General features: G+C 44.0%; 1 protein-coding gene across 2 annotated transcripts in view; it reads left to right on the forward strand.

Moving 5' to 3' along the window:
* LOC138967118 (uncharacterized) overlaps window positions 1-14,764 on the forward strand; it is a 140,468-nt gene that overhangs the window by 122,278 nt on the left and 3,426 nt on the right. For both annotated transcript variants that reach the window (XM_070339598.1, XM_070339597.1), the window contains 16 exons: window positions 4,048-4,213; window positions 4,623-4,745; window positions 5,081-5,156; window positions 5,562-5,595; window positions 7,014-7,152; window positions 7,908-8,016; window positions 8,976-9,140; window positions 9,674-9,824; window positions 10,144-10,210; window positions 10,460-10,547; window positions 10,889-11,064; window positions 11,600-11,800; window positions 12,818-12,950; window positions 13,336-13,404; window positions 13,754-13,883; window positions 14,468-14,612. In XM_070339598.1, the coding sequence (XP_070195699.1) occupies window positions 4,048-4,213; window positions 4,623-4,745; window positions 5,081-5,156; window positions 5,562-5,595; window positions 7,014-7,152; window positions 7,908-8,016; window positions 8,976-9,140; window positions 9,674-9,824; window positions 10,144-10,210; window positions 10,460-10,547; window positions 10,889-11,064; window positions 11,600-11,800; window positions 12,818-12,950; window positions 13,336-13,404; window positions 13,754-13,883; window positions 14,468-14,612 (1,972 nt within the window). The remainder of the gene's footprint in view (window positions 1-4,047; window positions 4,214-4,622; window positions 4,746-5,080; window positions 5,157-5,561; window positions 5,596-7,013; window positions 7,153-7,907; window positions 8,017-8,975; window positions 9,141-9,673; window positions 9,825-10,143; window positions 10,211-10,459; window positions 10,548-10,888; window positions 11,065-11,599; window positions 11,801-12,817; window positions 12,951-13,335; window positions 13,405-13,753; window positions 13,884-14,467; window positions 14,613-14,764) is intronic.

Genomic DNA, 14,764 nt, shown 5'->3' on the forward strand with positions numbered 1-14,764 from the left:
TCGGCTCTTCCCCCTCAAGCTCCCTACACTCCTGCTTTTGAGGAGTTGTCGGGAAGTGAAGAGGAGAGTGAGTCGGAGGACGATAGGGAGGAGGATCAGGGTCGCCCTGAGGTTAACACTGAACCTCTACCCTTGCCGGTTTCTGATGGAACTTCCGAAGCTATGCTTCGTACTTTCCAACAGTACATGACAGACATCACGCGGCGTCTTGACGTCACGGATGCCTCTCTTAAGCGTCTGTCGTCTAGTGTTGACACACAGGACGTGGACCCGGGGTCTGAGGACGAGAGGCAGGAGGCTCGTCCTCGCACAGCTAGAAGGACGTTTGAACAGTTTCAGGACGTCCTTCCCTGAGACGCCCTCTCGTCCTTTGAGTCCGCTTCGGCCCGGGCGCGGGAGGCTCACGCCGCGTCTGCCGGCGGCTCGTTTTATGAACGATCCGGCCGCCGGCAATTCGCGTTCCACCCTAGTCTAAGTGCCACGGTGGAAGCGGCAGCACATCGCCTGAGGAGTACAGATTCACGTGCAAACGCGACCTATGTTCCTCGGGAGGACGCGGGTTCAGTGCCATGCTTTCCTTCGGGAGGCGCACCTCCACTGTTTCCTCGTGTCCAATCTGTTTCGTCCCTCCCTTTTCCCTTTGACTCTCGAACTCTCCCTTTCCAGACTTCGAGTGTTTAGGGTGGGGCTGACGGTGATGTGTTCGTTGGGGAGGTGCCTTCGGTCAAGAAGGTGGAACTGAGCTCTGCTTCGTTCCACAATCTTGAGGCCACCGTTTCTTCCACAGTCGAGGCCCAATCACAGGCCTTGACATGGATGAGCACGCTGTCCACACTGTTGGACCCTCCCGATCGGGCAGAGTCCGATTCCACTCGGGTCCTTGACACGGTTCGAGTGGATCGGGCTTTGCATGCCGTGCGATCGTGCGTGACGTCTGCGGCAGAATTGGCCATTGGAACACGGGTCCACTTTATTGGCCCTGTTCCGTGATCATTTTCTGCCTACTTCTATAGTGCCTCCGGATATGAGGAAGAGTCTGAGGAACACGTTTCCTCAGCCTTCTTCCCTCTTTCATCCGGACACTGTTCGTTCTGTGGTGGAGTCCACACGCCAGAGGAACACTGATTCTCTGATGGTTGGCCTCGCTGCTTCGGCGACGGCGGCGGGGAGTAAGAGAAGTGCTACAGTCACCTCCAGCTCCCAGCCTCAGAAGAAGAAGAAGAAGCCAGTTTCACTGCCTCCTTCTTCCTCCTCTTAGGCGCCTGTTGCGTTCCCAAGCAAGACGAAGGGTGCTCAGACAGGTAAGGGGAAGCAGCACCACCAGGGGGGGTGGTCGCAAGCCTGCGCCTGCCCGCCAGCAGAATTTTCAGTGAGTCCCGGCCCTACGTTGACGCCCCCTCAAGTTGCCCCTCTTTCGTCCGTCGGTTCCCTTTTTTCGGGCCCGCGGCATGTGGGGCAGACTGGTCTCCAACCAGTTTTTCTTGAGGGTGGTGTGGTCGGGGTTTTCTCTACCGCTGTCGTCACAACCTCCATTGTCCGCTCTACCTTGGACGTTCCCCCCTCCTCGAGAGCCTGCCAGATGGCAGGCTCTTCAGGACGAGGTGAACTCGTTGGTCGAGAAGAAGGCGGTCTACCCCCTTTCTCAGCCTTCTCTGGGGTTCTGCTCCCGCCTGTTCACCGTCCCCAAAAAGGACGGCCGGTTCAGGCCGGTGTTGGACCTCTCCACCTTGAACTTGTACCTTCACAGGTGCAAGTTCAAGATGGAAACCCCTTCGTCGGTCCGGTTGGCCATCCGGCCAAACGATTGGGCCATGTCTGGGACCTCCAGGATGCTTACTTCCACATCCTGGTGGCCCCGGGGTACCGACATCTGCTCCGGTTCGTTTGGGAGGGCACGGTGTTCGAGTTTCGGGCCCTCCCATTCGGCCTGTCCTTGGCCCCTCTGATTTTCAACGGGGACAACAACACCACATGCTTAGCTTACCTTCGCCACCAGGGGGGCACCAATTCTCGGTCCCTCTCCCTGTTGGCGGAGGAGATTCTGCTCTGGTGCCAGACCAATCAGGTCCGGATGTCAGTCCAGTTCGTTCCGGGGAAACTGAACGCCCTGGCCGACATTCTCAGTCGGGGCGATCAGGTTCTCTCCACAGAATGGACCATCGCTCACAACGTTCTACAGCGTCTGTGGGCAAGGTGGGACCGTCCTCTGATCGATCTGTTCGTAACTCGATTCAGCGCTCGGCTTCCCAGGTACGTCAGCCCCTTTCGAGACATGAATGCGTTCCACTTGGACGCATTCACTCTCTTGTGGAGGCTCCTCGATGCTTACGCCTATCCCCCGACATCTCTGATTCCGAGGGTGCTGGCAAAATATCTGCAGGAACGACCAAGACTGATTTTGGTCGCGCCTTACTGGCCAACAGCTCCGTGGTTTCCAGATCTTCGCGGTCTCACCCACGTAGACCCTCTACCTCTGGATCTGGACGGGGGAGGTCTGCTCCAGCCTCGATCATGCCTCCCTCATCCACGTCCAGAGAGTCTGTGCTTGACCGCATGGCTCTTGTGCGCTCCAAACTGCTTGCACTAGGATTGCACAAGAGTTCAGTAGAGTTTTCCTTGAACGCTAAGAGGCGATCAACTAATCAGCTCTACGACTTACGCTGGAGAGCTTGGGCCACCTTCGCCTTGTCCAAGGGGATAAAGCCGCTTTATCCCTCAACACAGGACTTGGCCAACTTCCTGGTGGAAGTGTATCAAAAGAAGAGTCTTTCTTCTAAGACTCTTCTTGGATACAGATCTGCCATCGCTTCCACGATTGCGGCCGCTACTGGTCGCAGAACTGAACACTTGATCAGGTCCTCCCTCATCGCTAATGTCCTTTCGGGTATTAGCAATGCAGCGGTGTCTAAACCTCGGGTTTCATTTCCCAAGGGGGATGTCTTTCTGGTCCTCAAACTCCTGCGTAGCAATGAGTTTGAACCCCTGGCAGGCATCAGTATCAAGTTGCTGATTTTTAAGACTAATTGTTCCTCATCGCTTTAGCCACTTGCCGTAGACTCAGTGGTATTCAAGCTTTGAGTGGCCTGGACTTTGACATTGAGTTCACCACACAGCAGTGGTTGCTAGCATGGTCACGTCAGTCTAAGGTATGTTTCTTGGGTATATTTTCTTTTACGGTAGTACTGTTCGAAAATTGCCTGGGTATCTTAATCCTTGGATTTAAGTGATTTTGATTAAGGAGTTTAATACTCTACATATCACCCTCACACCACTCTGGTATTCTGTGCAAGAATAGTACTGTCGAGGTAAGTGTTATATTGACTGTAAGGCTTCTTTTTAAGCCTACTGTCTATATGATACTTACCGAGACAGTACTATTAGAGTTTCCCTCCCGCCTCCCCTCTTGATATGTTATGGGCTTTTTGAGGGTCTGCAGCTCATAAAGAAAGAGGACGCGCCACCTACATCCTGTAAGGGGGAAGCACTCGGACAGTGCTTGGGATCCACGGTGGCGCATGGTTATGGGAGATAATTGTACCCACTCAGCGTTTTGTCCAATTTTTTCGGCCTATAATAGATAATGTGCAAGAATAGTACTGTCTCGGTAAGTATCATATAGACAGTAGGCTTAAAAAGAAGCCTTACATTTACCATGTGCTATTTATCATATTTACTAGCTTTTTTTTTCTCTCTTTGTTTTTTACCGTCATCAACATTATGGGCAAGGATGGGATGTCAATCTTTGCTCCTTTCTTTATTGATATGTGTGGGTGAGGTTTCTCTTCCTGTATGTTTTTTCATGTTTTCATCTGTGTATCATGGTTTCCTTTCAAGCTTTCTTTTTACACTTTGTGTCTAACCTTATCCGGAGAAAAATTAGTATCATGTCTTGAACTGTACCCATGCTCTTATAATTTACTCTACAAAACAGCTGATGCATGTATCTTTTACAGGAGAACTTTCCATATTGCATGTCTAAAAAGATCCCCTTTGCTGTACTCAAAAATTATTATGTTTGACAATATTGTTTTGTACAAATGTTTACAGCTACCAGCCAGTACTGATGGTATCTTTGGACGGGTTCAAACCCCAGTACCTTGGCCGAGGGTTCACACCAGTTATGGACCGCTTGGTGTCATGTGGTGTCCACGCCCCTTACATGCGCTCTGTCTACCCCACCAAGACCTTCCCCAACCACTACTCCATTGTCACGGTCAGTCAACCACATTGATGGAATTGCTTTATGAGTTATGGCAAGAAAATGTGTGTATTTGTGGAAATGTTGCATTTTTGGGAAAGGTTTGTCTGTGTCTGTTTATCTGCCTGTTGGATTTTCTGTGAGTGTGGGTGTGCACGTGTGCATGCATGTGTGTGTGTGTGTGTGAGTGACGCTGAAGAGAGTGTTCACAGAGTATTGGTATTGAGAAATGCAATTATTATTTTTCTTGTGTTCTTCATTTTTATTCAGATTTATTCAGATCAAACAAATAAATGTTAAGTTTTTGTTTCAACAGCTTCATCTGTCGGTTTTTTTCTGTCTTTTTCTTCCACATGAATTTCCCCCCTCGTTTCTCCCATATGTTGCTTGCATTTTTATTGGGTTATTCTATTTTTCTCCCCAGGGTTTATATCCAGAATCCCATGGTATCATTGACAACAACATGTTTGACTTCAACGTCACCGACGAGAAATTCAAGATTTACTCGGACGTCAAAAATAACCCTGGCTGGTGGGGTGGAGAGCCTGTGAGTTATACCATCCTTCATTTATTAGCTTGCTTATTTTCATTACTTTTTATCTGTACATTATCGACTGTTCGAAACGTAATATAAAGATCCAGCAATGAGATGGCTAGATTCATTGCTTGAAAATGCTGCATTTATAGAAAAAGCAATATGTAACACATATGTACTTAAATTTGTTTGTGTGTGTGTGTGTGTGTGTGTGTGTGTGTGTGTGTGTGTGTGTGTGTCAGAGCGCACAAGTGTGTGTTTATGTGTAGGTGTGGATATTGTGTGTGTCTATTTGATGAGTTTACATAGTGAAGTAAAATTGTACCAGCTAGCTTGTTCGATTACAGATCTGGATCACAGCAAAGAAGCAGAACGTAACAAGTGCCACTTACTTCTGGGTGGGATCTGATGTGAAAATTCAGGGTATGTACGCTACAGCCTGTAGCTTTTAACAGGGGCCAACTTCTCATGTTGTTACCCATTTAGAATATTCTACCTCAGTCATACAGAGTTGATGACCATATACAGTTGAAGGGATGTGGTACTCACTGCACTTTCGATGTATTCTTTTTTACCTACAGAACTGGATATTATGATTTGAGTGAGGATTTTAACATTGTAATATAAACTGAATCTTCTTTCTTAACTGTGCAACTGCTTCTTGGATTGCTCTCAGCAAGTTACTTCATTATGGAGTTGAATTTTGTTCTTTTCCTTTGTGTGTGTGGGTGCATGCATGTGTGTGTGCAGGTCTATCAATAAAAAAAGTTATGTTTCTTCAGTTTTTGCATCAAAAAGAGTTTGACAAGTTTTCTGTTTGACACACAGGTACTTATCCAGACATTTTTAAGTACTACAGTGAGTAAGTATCCTTAGCTTTGCACATGTTTTATCAGAACCTATGAATGAAAACCTGGTTTTGGTTTTTCTGTATGTGTCTGTCTGTCCATCTGTGTGTTGTGGTTGGCTGTGAACATAGATTCATGCACATTCAAATGAATGAGTAAACTTACAGTCATTAATTTTATGTCATGATGGTTTTCGGTTAAAACTGCATAGAGTAATGAGTTAAATTGCAACATGTTTCTGCCTGCAAATCTGCATGTATAAATGCACAACTACTTACTACATAATGGTCGTACTAGCTGTATCAGAGTTTAGTCAATGATGGAGGCTTACCACTCATCACTTTCCAACCCCAACCTCCTCCCCTTTGGCTTTATTCAGGTGTGTGTTTCATGTGTCTGTGTGTTTTCAGCGATAGTGGTTGAGCTATTTATGTATAATGACTAGTTTTACTTGTGTGCAATGTATTTTGAAATTCATGTACGTGTATTGAAAACGTTGTAAATTGTATTAGTTTATCTCTGTATGTCACACGCTTTCCTTCTTTGCCACTACTAAAGCAAACGTGTGCAAGATTGTATGTTACACGCTTTGGAGCATGTGCAAGAACGGATTCAAACTCGAAATCGTCCCTCCAAAAGCCCCAAAATGCACACACGACTTTTATTTCTCCTGCTGTTGTCGTGTCTTCTCTTTACAAATTCTTCAACGCTGAGAATACTGAAAACGGCATCCCAGACTACAGTACTGTTTCCATACGCGAGTTTAGCTTCCCTTGGAAAGTGGCTCGCTCAGGAGGCCTGTTAGTCTGAAACTAGAAGGACAGAGTTCTGAACATAGATGACAAAGACCCCGGAAAGAACAAACATTTCGCGGATGCAGACACAGAAAGACGTCATGAAGAATGGAATGCTTCAAAAGATACAGACTGTGACGATGACTGTGACGTCATTCACATATACCGAGACGTCATTCATAGTTGTTCGTTCACTTTCGTCAAAAAGTAGATCTCTCCACAATGGCTGCTCCTGTGTTTAGGTTTATCAAGCGTGAGTACGCAAAACGTGTTTGTTCTCTCCTCTGTTGAAGCTGTGAGACATAATCGCCATTACGAGCTAGTCGTGTGACAGAGAGTGTTCTTGCACACTCGACTGCTGCTGTTTCACTCCGGCTAAAGCCGTCGTGAAACATCTACAGTCTCGTGTGCAAGAAAACTCTGTCACACGACTAGCTCGTAATAGCGGGTAATGTATAATTATTTGACTTGGAATGATGTGGGTTACAACTTTTTAAAGTGTATAATTATATTTTGATGTGAATAATAATTAGATTTGGAATTGTGTACAGAATAATTTATTTATGTATGTTTTTAAAAGACGCTTAGAACTATTTTTGGATTTGCACCCTATAAATATCCTCATTATTATTATTCAGGGGTGTACCCTACTCGTCGCGTGTGTCTACGGTGGTGGAGTGGATGAGGCTGCCCAAGGAGCGCAGACCTGACCTGTTGCTGCTGTACTTTGACCAGCCGGACCACCAGGCGCACACCAGTGGGCCCTTCACACCAGAGGTAGGGAGACGCACACAAATCCATTGTAAATACTACATGTAGTCTTATTCAAGATTCCTTTGAGCCATATTATATTTGTGGTAGGGAGACATACGCTACTCCATTGTAGATTCTAATCTTAAGCCTGTCCTTAACTGGGCCAAGTCGACTACGCAAAGTATACTGTGCGAAGCTGGCCGCACAAAACTTTAGCACTGAGTTTTCGGTAAAAAGACTTTGCGAAGTTGACTTTGGGCTCAATTAAGGACAGGCTTTATTCAAGATTCATGTGTGCCTAAGATGGTGTTTGAGGACACCTGCAATATTATATGGGGACACTTTTGTTTGATCCCCAGGGTTACTCTCTCATGAGTGGTACACCACACAGTTTTGTCTTTTTCATTTGATGAACACATTTTGAACTTGCGCTATAAGTTCAAACTTTTTAATTTTTTCCTTCTTTTCCCCATTCTCTCTTGTTAATGAAGTATGATACCCATACATGCCCAGCCTTGAGGTGACCTTACATGTAATTTTCTGCTCCTGATATGACAAATTAATTCACTGCGACAAAATGTGTTCTCGAAATTCTCGTTCAGTTCCTTGAGAGACATGCAGCAGAAGTGACAGACTTTTATGTGACACCACTCTTTGCATTATGACATCTTCTTGAAGTATGCTTCTCTTTTGACATCAGATAACTTACTTTGGAAGAGAGGGCCAAGAACAGACGTCTCGGTTTATTCATTCGGTGTCGTTCTTCATGAATTGTTTAGGTGGACAAGGAGATTGCGCGTGTGGACACAGTACTGGGAGAACTGATGGACAGTCTGTACCAGCATGACCTGCATCACTGTGTCAACGTCATCATTCTCTCTGACCATGGTGTGTTTTCTCTTCGCTTGCTTTCCTTTTTTGACGTGGTCACATTGGCTGATTCTTCAATGGGATACAGGGCTGATGTGCATTGGAAAGTTATACCAACTGGGTGGGAGCTAGCCGCGGGGTTGTATTGGTTGAAATGGAGGTTTGTTTGTGATTTCAACCAATCCAACCTCGCAGCTGCCTGCCTCCCAGTCCCACTTGGTTGGTAACTTTCTTGTGCAGACCACCCCATTGGTGGGGATAGGTTATGGCTGTTTACTGTGCATTTAGAATGGTGTTGTATGTGCAGCAAATAGATTTATGCCTGTGTTTTTTTTTCTTTGAAAGAACATGCTTTTTGACCCTAAAAGTAGAAAGTGTAGAGAAGTTAGTCTCAGTTTGTTCAAATAATTCATTCTTTCTTTATTTGGTGTTTAACGTCGTTTTCAACCGTTCAAGGTTATATCGCGACGGGGAAAGGGGGGGGATGGGATAGAGCCACTTGTTAATTGTTTCTTGTTCACAAAAGCACTAATCAAAAAATTGCTCCACGGGCTTGCAACGTAGTACAATATATGACCTTACTGGGAGAATGCAAGTTTCCAGTACAAAGGACTTAACATTTCTTACATACTGCTTGACTAAAATCTTTACAAACATTGACTATATTCTATACAAGAAACACTTAACAAGGGTAAAAGGAGAAACAGAATCCGTTAGTCGCCTCTTACGACATGCTGGGGAGCATCGGGTAAATTCTTCCCCCTAACCCGCGGGGGGTAAATAATTCATTCACACTGTCTGTTCATATAGATTTTAATCAGGTTTACAGTGTTTTTATGTCACCTAATGATCCAAGGTAAGAGACAAGTCACCAGAGACAAGAATGGATTTTCTCTGTCTATCTTTTGCCTGTTTGTCAATTTTGTTCCTTTTTTTCTGTTGGTTTTATTTTACCCCATTTATACTGTCTCTTCTAGGATTCTCATCTGTGTCTTGTGACAAGGTGATTGAGCTTAACAACTATTTCACAAGGGAGGAAAAAGACAACCTGTATTTCTACCTGGGCGCGTTCGCTCGAATCAGCAACACCTATGCATCGCTGAAAAATGGGAGTCTCGTTAGATACGATGACAACCCACCAAGTAAGAATTTGTGTAAATAATTAGAAATACATATGTATGCTTGTTTTCAGAATGGCATGCTTGTGGGCACACACACACACATGCACACAGACATACAACACACACACACACACACACACACACACACACACACATTTTACAAACTGTTTATTTTCATGCCTTATGATTTCGCTTCTTTCATGCACCGTAAAATAGGAGGAGAGGGAGCTGGAGCCTGTGTATATTGGACTAGAGTTACAATGTTTATTTTAGGAGCAGGTCTTAATCCCAAGTAACCCATTACAGAGGGCCTCACAAATTGAAGAAAAAAATGATGATGGTAAAAAGGCAAAAAACAGTCGTTGATGGTGTACTTCTCTAAAATATTTGCAAAATTAATTATTATGTATAACATGTACTCCTTTTCTGTTTTTGTGTTTATCATGCATGTTTTTCCATTCACCATCAAGAGTTTACCAGTCTCTTATTGTAACTCATTCCTAAAAAGATCTGCTCCTGCAGAAATTTGAAAATAAGAATACTTGTCCTTTCAGTGTCCATTCACGATGTCCAGGAACACTTGCAGTGTGTGAACCAAATGCAGGTGTATGCCAAAACAGATCTGCCTAAACGTCATCACTATGTCAACAACGATCGTATTGACAACATAATTCTGGATCCCACTATAAACTGGACCGTCGCAGAGTGAGTGAAGTTCTACTAATGACACTGCTATAAATTTAAGTTTTGACATTCACATTTTTGTCATTCTCGTCTTAAACTAGAGCCATCAAAATGTCACCTTTTAATTAATCTTCTAAAAGGATGGGTGACAAGATGCTGTATTTTTTCTGTCTAACCGTCATAAATACCAAATGGAAAAGAACTTTCAAAAGTCCTTTTTTTTAAGAAAAGGCTTAGAATTTCTACCATATTGTAACAATTAAATAATTATTATCATGTCAGCTTTTTTTCTTTTCAACTTTAAAATGTTGCTTCACGATGATGTGAAATTGTGTCCAAGCAAATTGAGCAAGAACTTCTGCACTGGGGGGTCTCATGGCTGGGACAACACCTACAAAGCTATGGAGGTCAGTGTCTGGTTTAAATTGAGAGTAATCACAAGAGTGTAAGAGGAATGAGAGAGGCACACTTTGTGTATGTTGGTGGAAGCAGTTGTCTCACCTCACAGTCTGTGTTGATTTGAACCATGAGGTGTGTAAAATTAATGACATCTGCATTTTGTTTGTGTTTTCTTGCTTCTGCTTCTGATATGATATAACTTTAGTCATTTTAGAATTACATCAGCAGTATTTTGATGAACATTTCTCTTTTTTCAGGCACTGTTTGTTGGCTATGGACCTGCTTTCAAAAACGGAGAAACAGTCAAACCATTCGAGAACATTGAACTGTACAATATGATTTCAGGTGAATATAGGTCCACTTTTTGTCTCTGCAAATATTGCTCGCAAATGACTCCTGAACTACTGTAAATGTAGTGGATGTAACCGACTCCAGGATGCAGAAAGGATTTAAGTTTTGCAGAGTGATGATTGTTTGAACACAGTCTCTAGCTACATTACATTTTACTGTCAGAGCTTTTATACTTTCCTCTCTGTTTAAGTTTTTTTTTTGTTAGGGTGTGGTGGGGGGGGGTGGTATTTGTAACTGAAGGTAGAGGTTTAAAAAAATGGAAATGTGCAAATCTTTACACAAGCTACCTTAAGTGTCACCACAGTTTGATCCTATGGTGTTTGACCTCTTTCCAGATCTACTGGGAATCCAGCCAACCCCTAACAATGGCACTGAAGGCAGTCTGGACCACTTGCTGTGGAAGACATTCAACAGGGAGCAAAGAGCTGCTGCCACCTACATCGACAACTTGCTTACTGCTGCCAACGTCACAGTCACTGCTACCTGTAATTGCTCCCTGGAAACAGGCAGGGTGAGTTGGTTTTAAAAATAGCTTCCTTGCTTTGTTTGTTAATTAATTTGTTGGGTGTTTTTTGTTTACCTAGGAATGTTGAATGATTAGTGAGTTTATAGTGATTTGAGATTTTTCAAAAAGGCATCTGCATACTTCAGCTAGCTTTGTATGACATGGCTTTACCGTAGCGTAGATTTCCTGCTGATTTTGACAAGAGGGGTGTGTGACTTCAGAGAATAAGAATGTGTTGATGTGTGTATGCATGGTTGTATGTGTCATTCTGGGTTGTGTCTCCCTAACTAATCAGCCAAAGTGTCTCTGGGTGGCAGGTTGAGGTTTGGGTTGTATGTTTGGTGGCAGTTTGAAGTGTGGGTTGTATGTTTGGTGGCAGTTTGAAGTGTGGGTTGTATGTTTGGTGGCAGTTTGAAGTGTGGGTTGTATGTTTGGTGGCAGTTTGAAGTGTGGGTTGCATGTTTGAGAAAAGATTGATTTTTTTGGTTCACTGTTACGCTAGGGTGTGGTTGTTTTTTAATACATTTTGCCTTGTTGACAGTCAATGGACAGTATCAGCCAAGCATTGACATCAGTGAACAAGACACAAGTGAAGCAGAGAACTCTTCCCTATGGTGCACCACTGTTGATGACATCAGAAATGAAGGACGTTGTGTTACTGTACCAACCTACTTTTGTCACTGCCTACAGTGCTAACCGGAGCCTGCCCTTGTGGATTTCTGCTTCAGTTTCACCTTCCATGGTAGTTGTATTTGTCAAAACATGGGTGCATGCAGGGATCGCGTTTACGCACGATTTTTGCGTATTTGACGCATTTTAAAAGTCGCTGACGCGTTTTTTTCGCCGCGCCGCGTAAGCCATACGCAAAAATATTGTAACTTTTTCTTGTCTTCACGCAGCGCTTTTGCTCTGACTTAATAATCACCCGATCCTGAAACTGACTATTGGGCTCGAGAAGTGACGACACACATGAAATCTGCGCGTCAAAACTAAAGTCCGTTTCTTTTTGCATCGAAGTATTGCAAACGAACGTAACGAGGGTATTACCAGATAATGTCTTGTCGGATAATGAAACAGACATTAGCTGCTCTCCCATCTCGCGCTTCCAAAAGGCGGAAAGTGTGTCTAGTCGTATTAGAGCGGGAAACAAACTCGCAAGGCCCGAAGGTTGGAGACAGCAGGGGTGTTATTCGACAGGCGTGCGCGGAGTTCGACAGGAAAACTCGCCGTAAGGAGTGTTTTTAAGTCTTTCGTGCGTGTTTTGTTTGTGTCTGTACGTGTTTTCGTAATACGCAAAAATATTGGTCCGTGACGCGTTTTTTTCGTTTCGTTGCGTATGACTTACGCGTTTTTTAAAAAGCTAGCGCGATCCCTGTGCATGTTGGGTATGCCATTTCTATTTGAAAATCTGTTGGAACCACCAATATCACAGGATAATATTATTATCACTCTTCCTGGGTCCAAACTTTCATTTTTCTCTGGCACCTACCTACTGGAACACATCATATTGCTGGAATTCTGGCTTCAGGCATACCCACATTCGCCCATGAGTTTTATGATGGAACTGCTCTTTTCTTAAGATGTTGATGCGAATGCATGTGTATATTGATCCATTCTACAAATTAAACAGAAAACTGCTGCAAATTCTGCACTGCAATCTGTTATTTTTTCTTTCCCCATCTGTTTCTGATCAAATAATTCAGCTGGTGTTGTGTATGTGGCATAAGAGGAAAGACTTACCTATGCAGATCTGTTGCAGCTAAAGGGAGACAATCTTGCATCCAGCTGTGCTGTAGAGGATCCACGCATCACTGACAGTCAACACCAGCAAGCCTGTCAAAATCTACAGCAGCAGTCTGGAAACGTCACATACAGGTCACTCCTGCCTTTGGGTGAGTCACAATAGCAAAAAAACAGGTTATGTTTGAAATAGGTGTGTGTATTCTTTGCATGCATATTTTGTTTATTCTAGAAAAATGTTAACCCTTACACTGATGCAATTCTGTAACACATGTTACATAGCCACTGGTGAATTAACAGAGAGAAAAATAACAAAAAACGGTCATATAGGTTTTCGCATCCATGGGAGGTAATCGGAACCGACCAAACAGACTGAGCCAGTAGCGCGACATATGTCATGACAACCAGGTGACAGTATACGTAAAGTAGCGCGACATATGTCGCGACAACCAGCCTAAGGGTTAACATTGCGTTCATTTACACAATACAGTAAAGTAAATGGTTTGGTTAGTTTGGAGATTTTGTGTTTGTTTACAGAGTATAACATGGGTGTGACATCATCCCTGCTATCCAGCCAGGTCCCTATACACAACACCTTCTACGCAGGTACAGCATTCTTAACTGCATATTTGTTTGATATATTTCTTTTCCACCCTGTTTGTCCTCTGAACTTGTATTGTTTGTTTCTTTGTAGTGTGCTCTTTTTCTGTTGTCAACCCCCCCCCCCCCCCCCCTCCCCTCCCCTCCCCCCCCCCCCCCCCATATGTGGGCGATGTTTACAGTCTACATGTGTATCTGTTTCAGATTTTGTTTTGTTATTAAAAGTGTTAGTTTTTTCAGCCTGTCCTTACTTTCCTTTACTGTTATGTAAAACAGACATCAAGAATGTTTTGCTTTTTTTGTGTGGTTACATTCAGTTATGTTTTGACTGAAAGTTTTATCCCTCATTGTGCAGGCGTATGGCGGACATTACAGAGGTATGTTGGCAACTGGAGCATGGGTTACCAGGAGCTGAACATAATGGCAGGAACAGCTTTTGATGTTGACAGTGACGGCCTGGCTGATACTTTGGCAGACATTCACAGGTGATCAAGCAGTTGTTTTCTTCTTCTTCTTCTTCTGCGTTCGTGGGCTGAAACTCCCACGTACACTCGTGTTTTTGCACGAGTGGAATTTTACGTGTATGACCGTTTTTACCCCGCCATTTAGGCAGCCATACGCCGCTTTCGGAGGAAGCATGCTGGGTATTTTCGTGTTTCTATAACCCACCGAACTCTGACATGGATTACAGGATCTTTTTCGTGCGCACTTGGTCTTGTGCTTGCGTGTACACACGGGGGTGTTCGGACACCGAGGAGAGTCTGCACACAAAGTTGACTCTGAGAAATAAATCTCTCGCCGAACGTGGGGACGAACTCACGCTGACAGCGGCCAACTGGATACAAATCCAGCGCGCTACCGACTGAGCTACATCCCCGCCCTAAGCAGTTGTTTCATTTTCATTTAGTGAGGGAGGGAGGGGGTAGGGGTCAAGGAGATTGGGGTATTCAGAGAGATATATATAGGGATTCAGGGAGGAGTGTGTGTGTTCGGCTACTGTTCTTTAATGATTCAATTTGGATAAATGCGGTTCTGTGATTTTGTTGCAACGGTAGTTTTATATTTTCAGAACAAACTTGAGCGTCCCTACACACATCTTCCTGATTGCAAGCCGATGCCAGAATGCAAGTCAACTGTTGGGACAGTGCAGCAGTATACAGACGTTGAGTTTCATCTTGCCCCAAGTTGACACCTCAAAACCTTTCAACTGCCAGGTAAATCAGAAGACAGAACCATGGCAGTTTACAAATAAATGAGTAAATGGATTGAAGGGAAAAGAGTACAACATTTTGGCTTGACTGACGATTGTGTTTCAAATCTTTAGCCTAAACATGTATAAACAAGAGTATTTTTTGTTATATTCCTG

Source organism: Littorina saxatilis, linkage group LG5 (genome assembly GCF_037325665.1).
Source record: "Littorina saxatilis isolate snail1 linkage group LG5, US_GU_Lsax_2.0, whole genome shotgun sequence".
NCBI classification, from domain to species: domain Eukaryota; kingdom Metazoa; phylum Mollusca; class Gastropoda; order Littorinimorpha; family Littorinidae; genus Littorina; species Littorina saxatilis.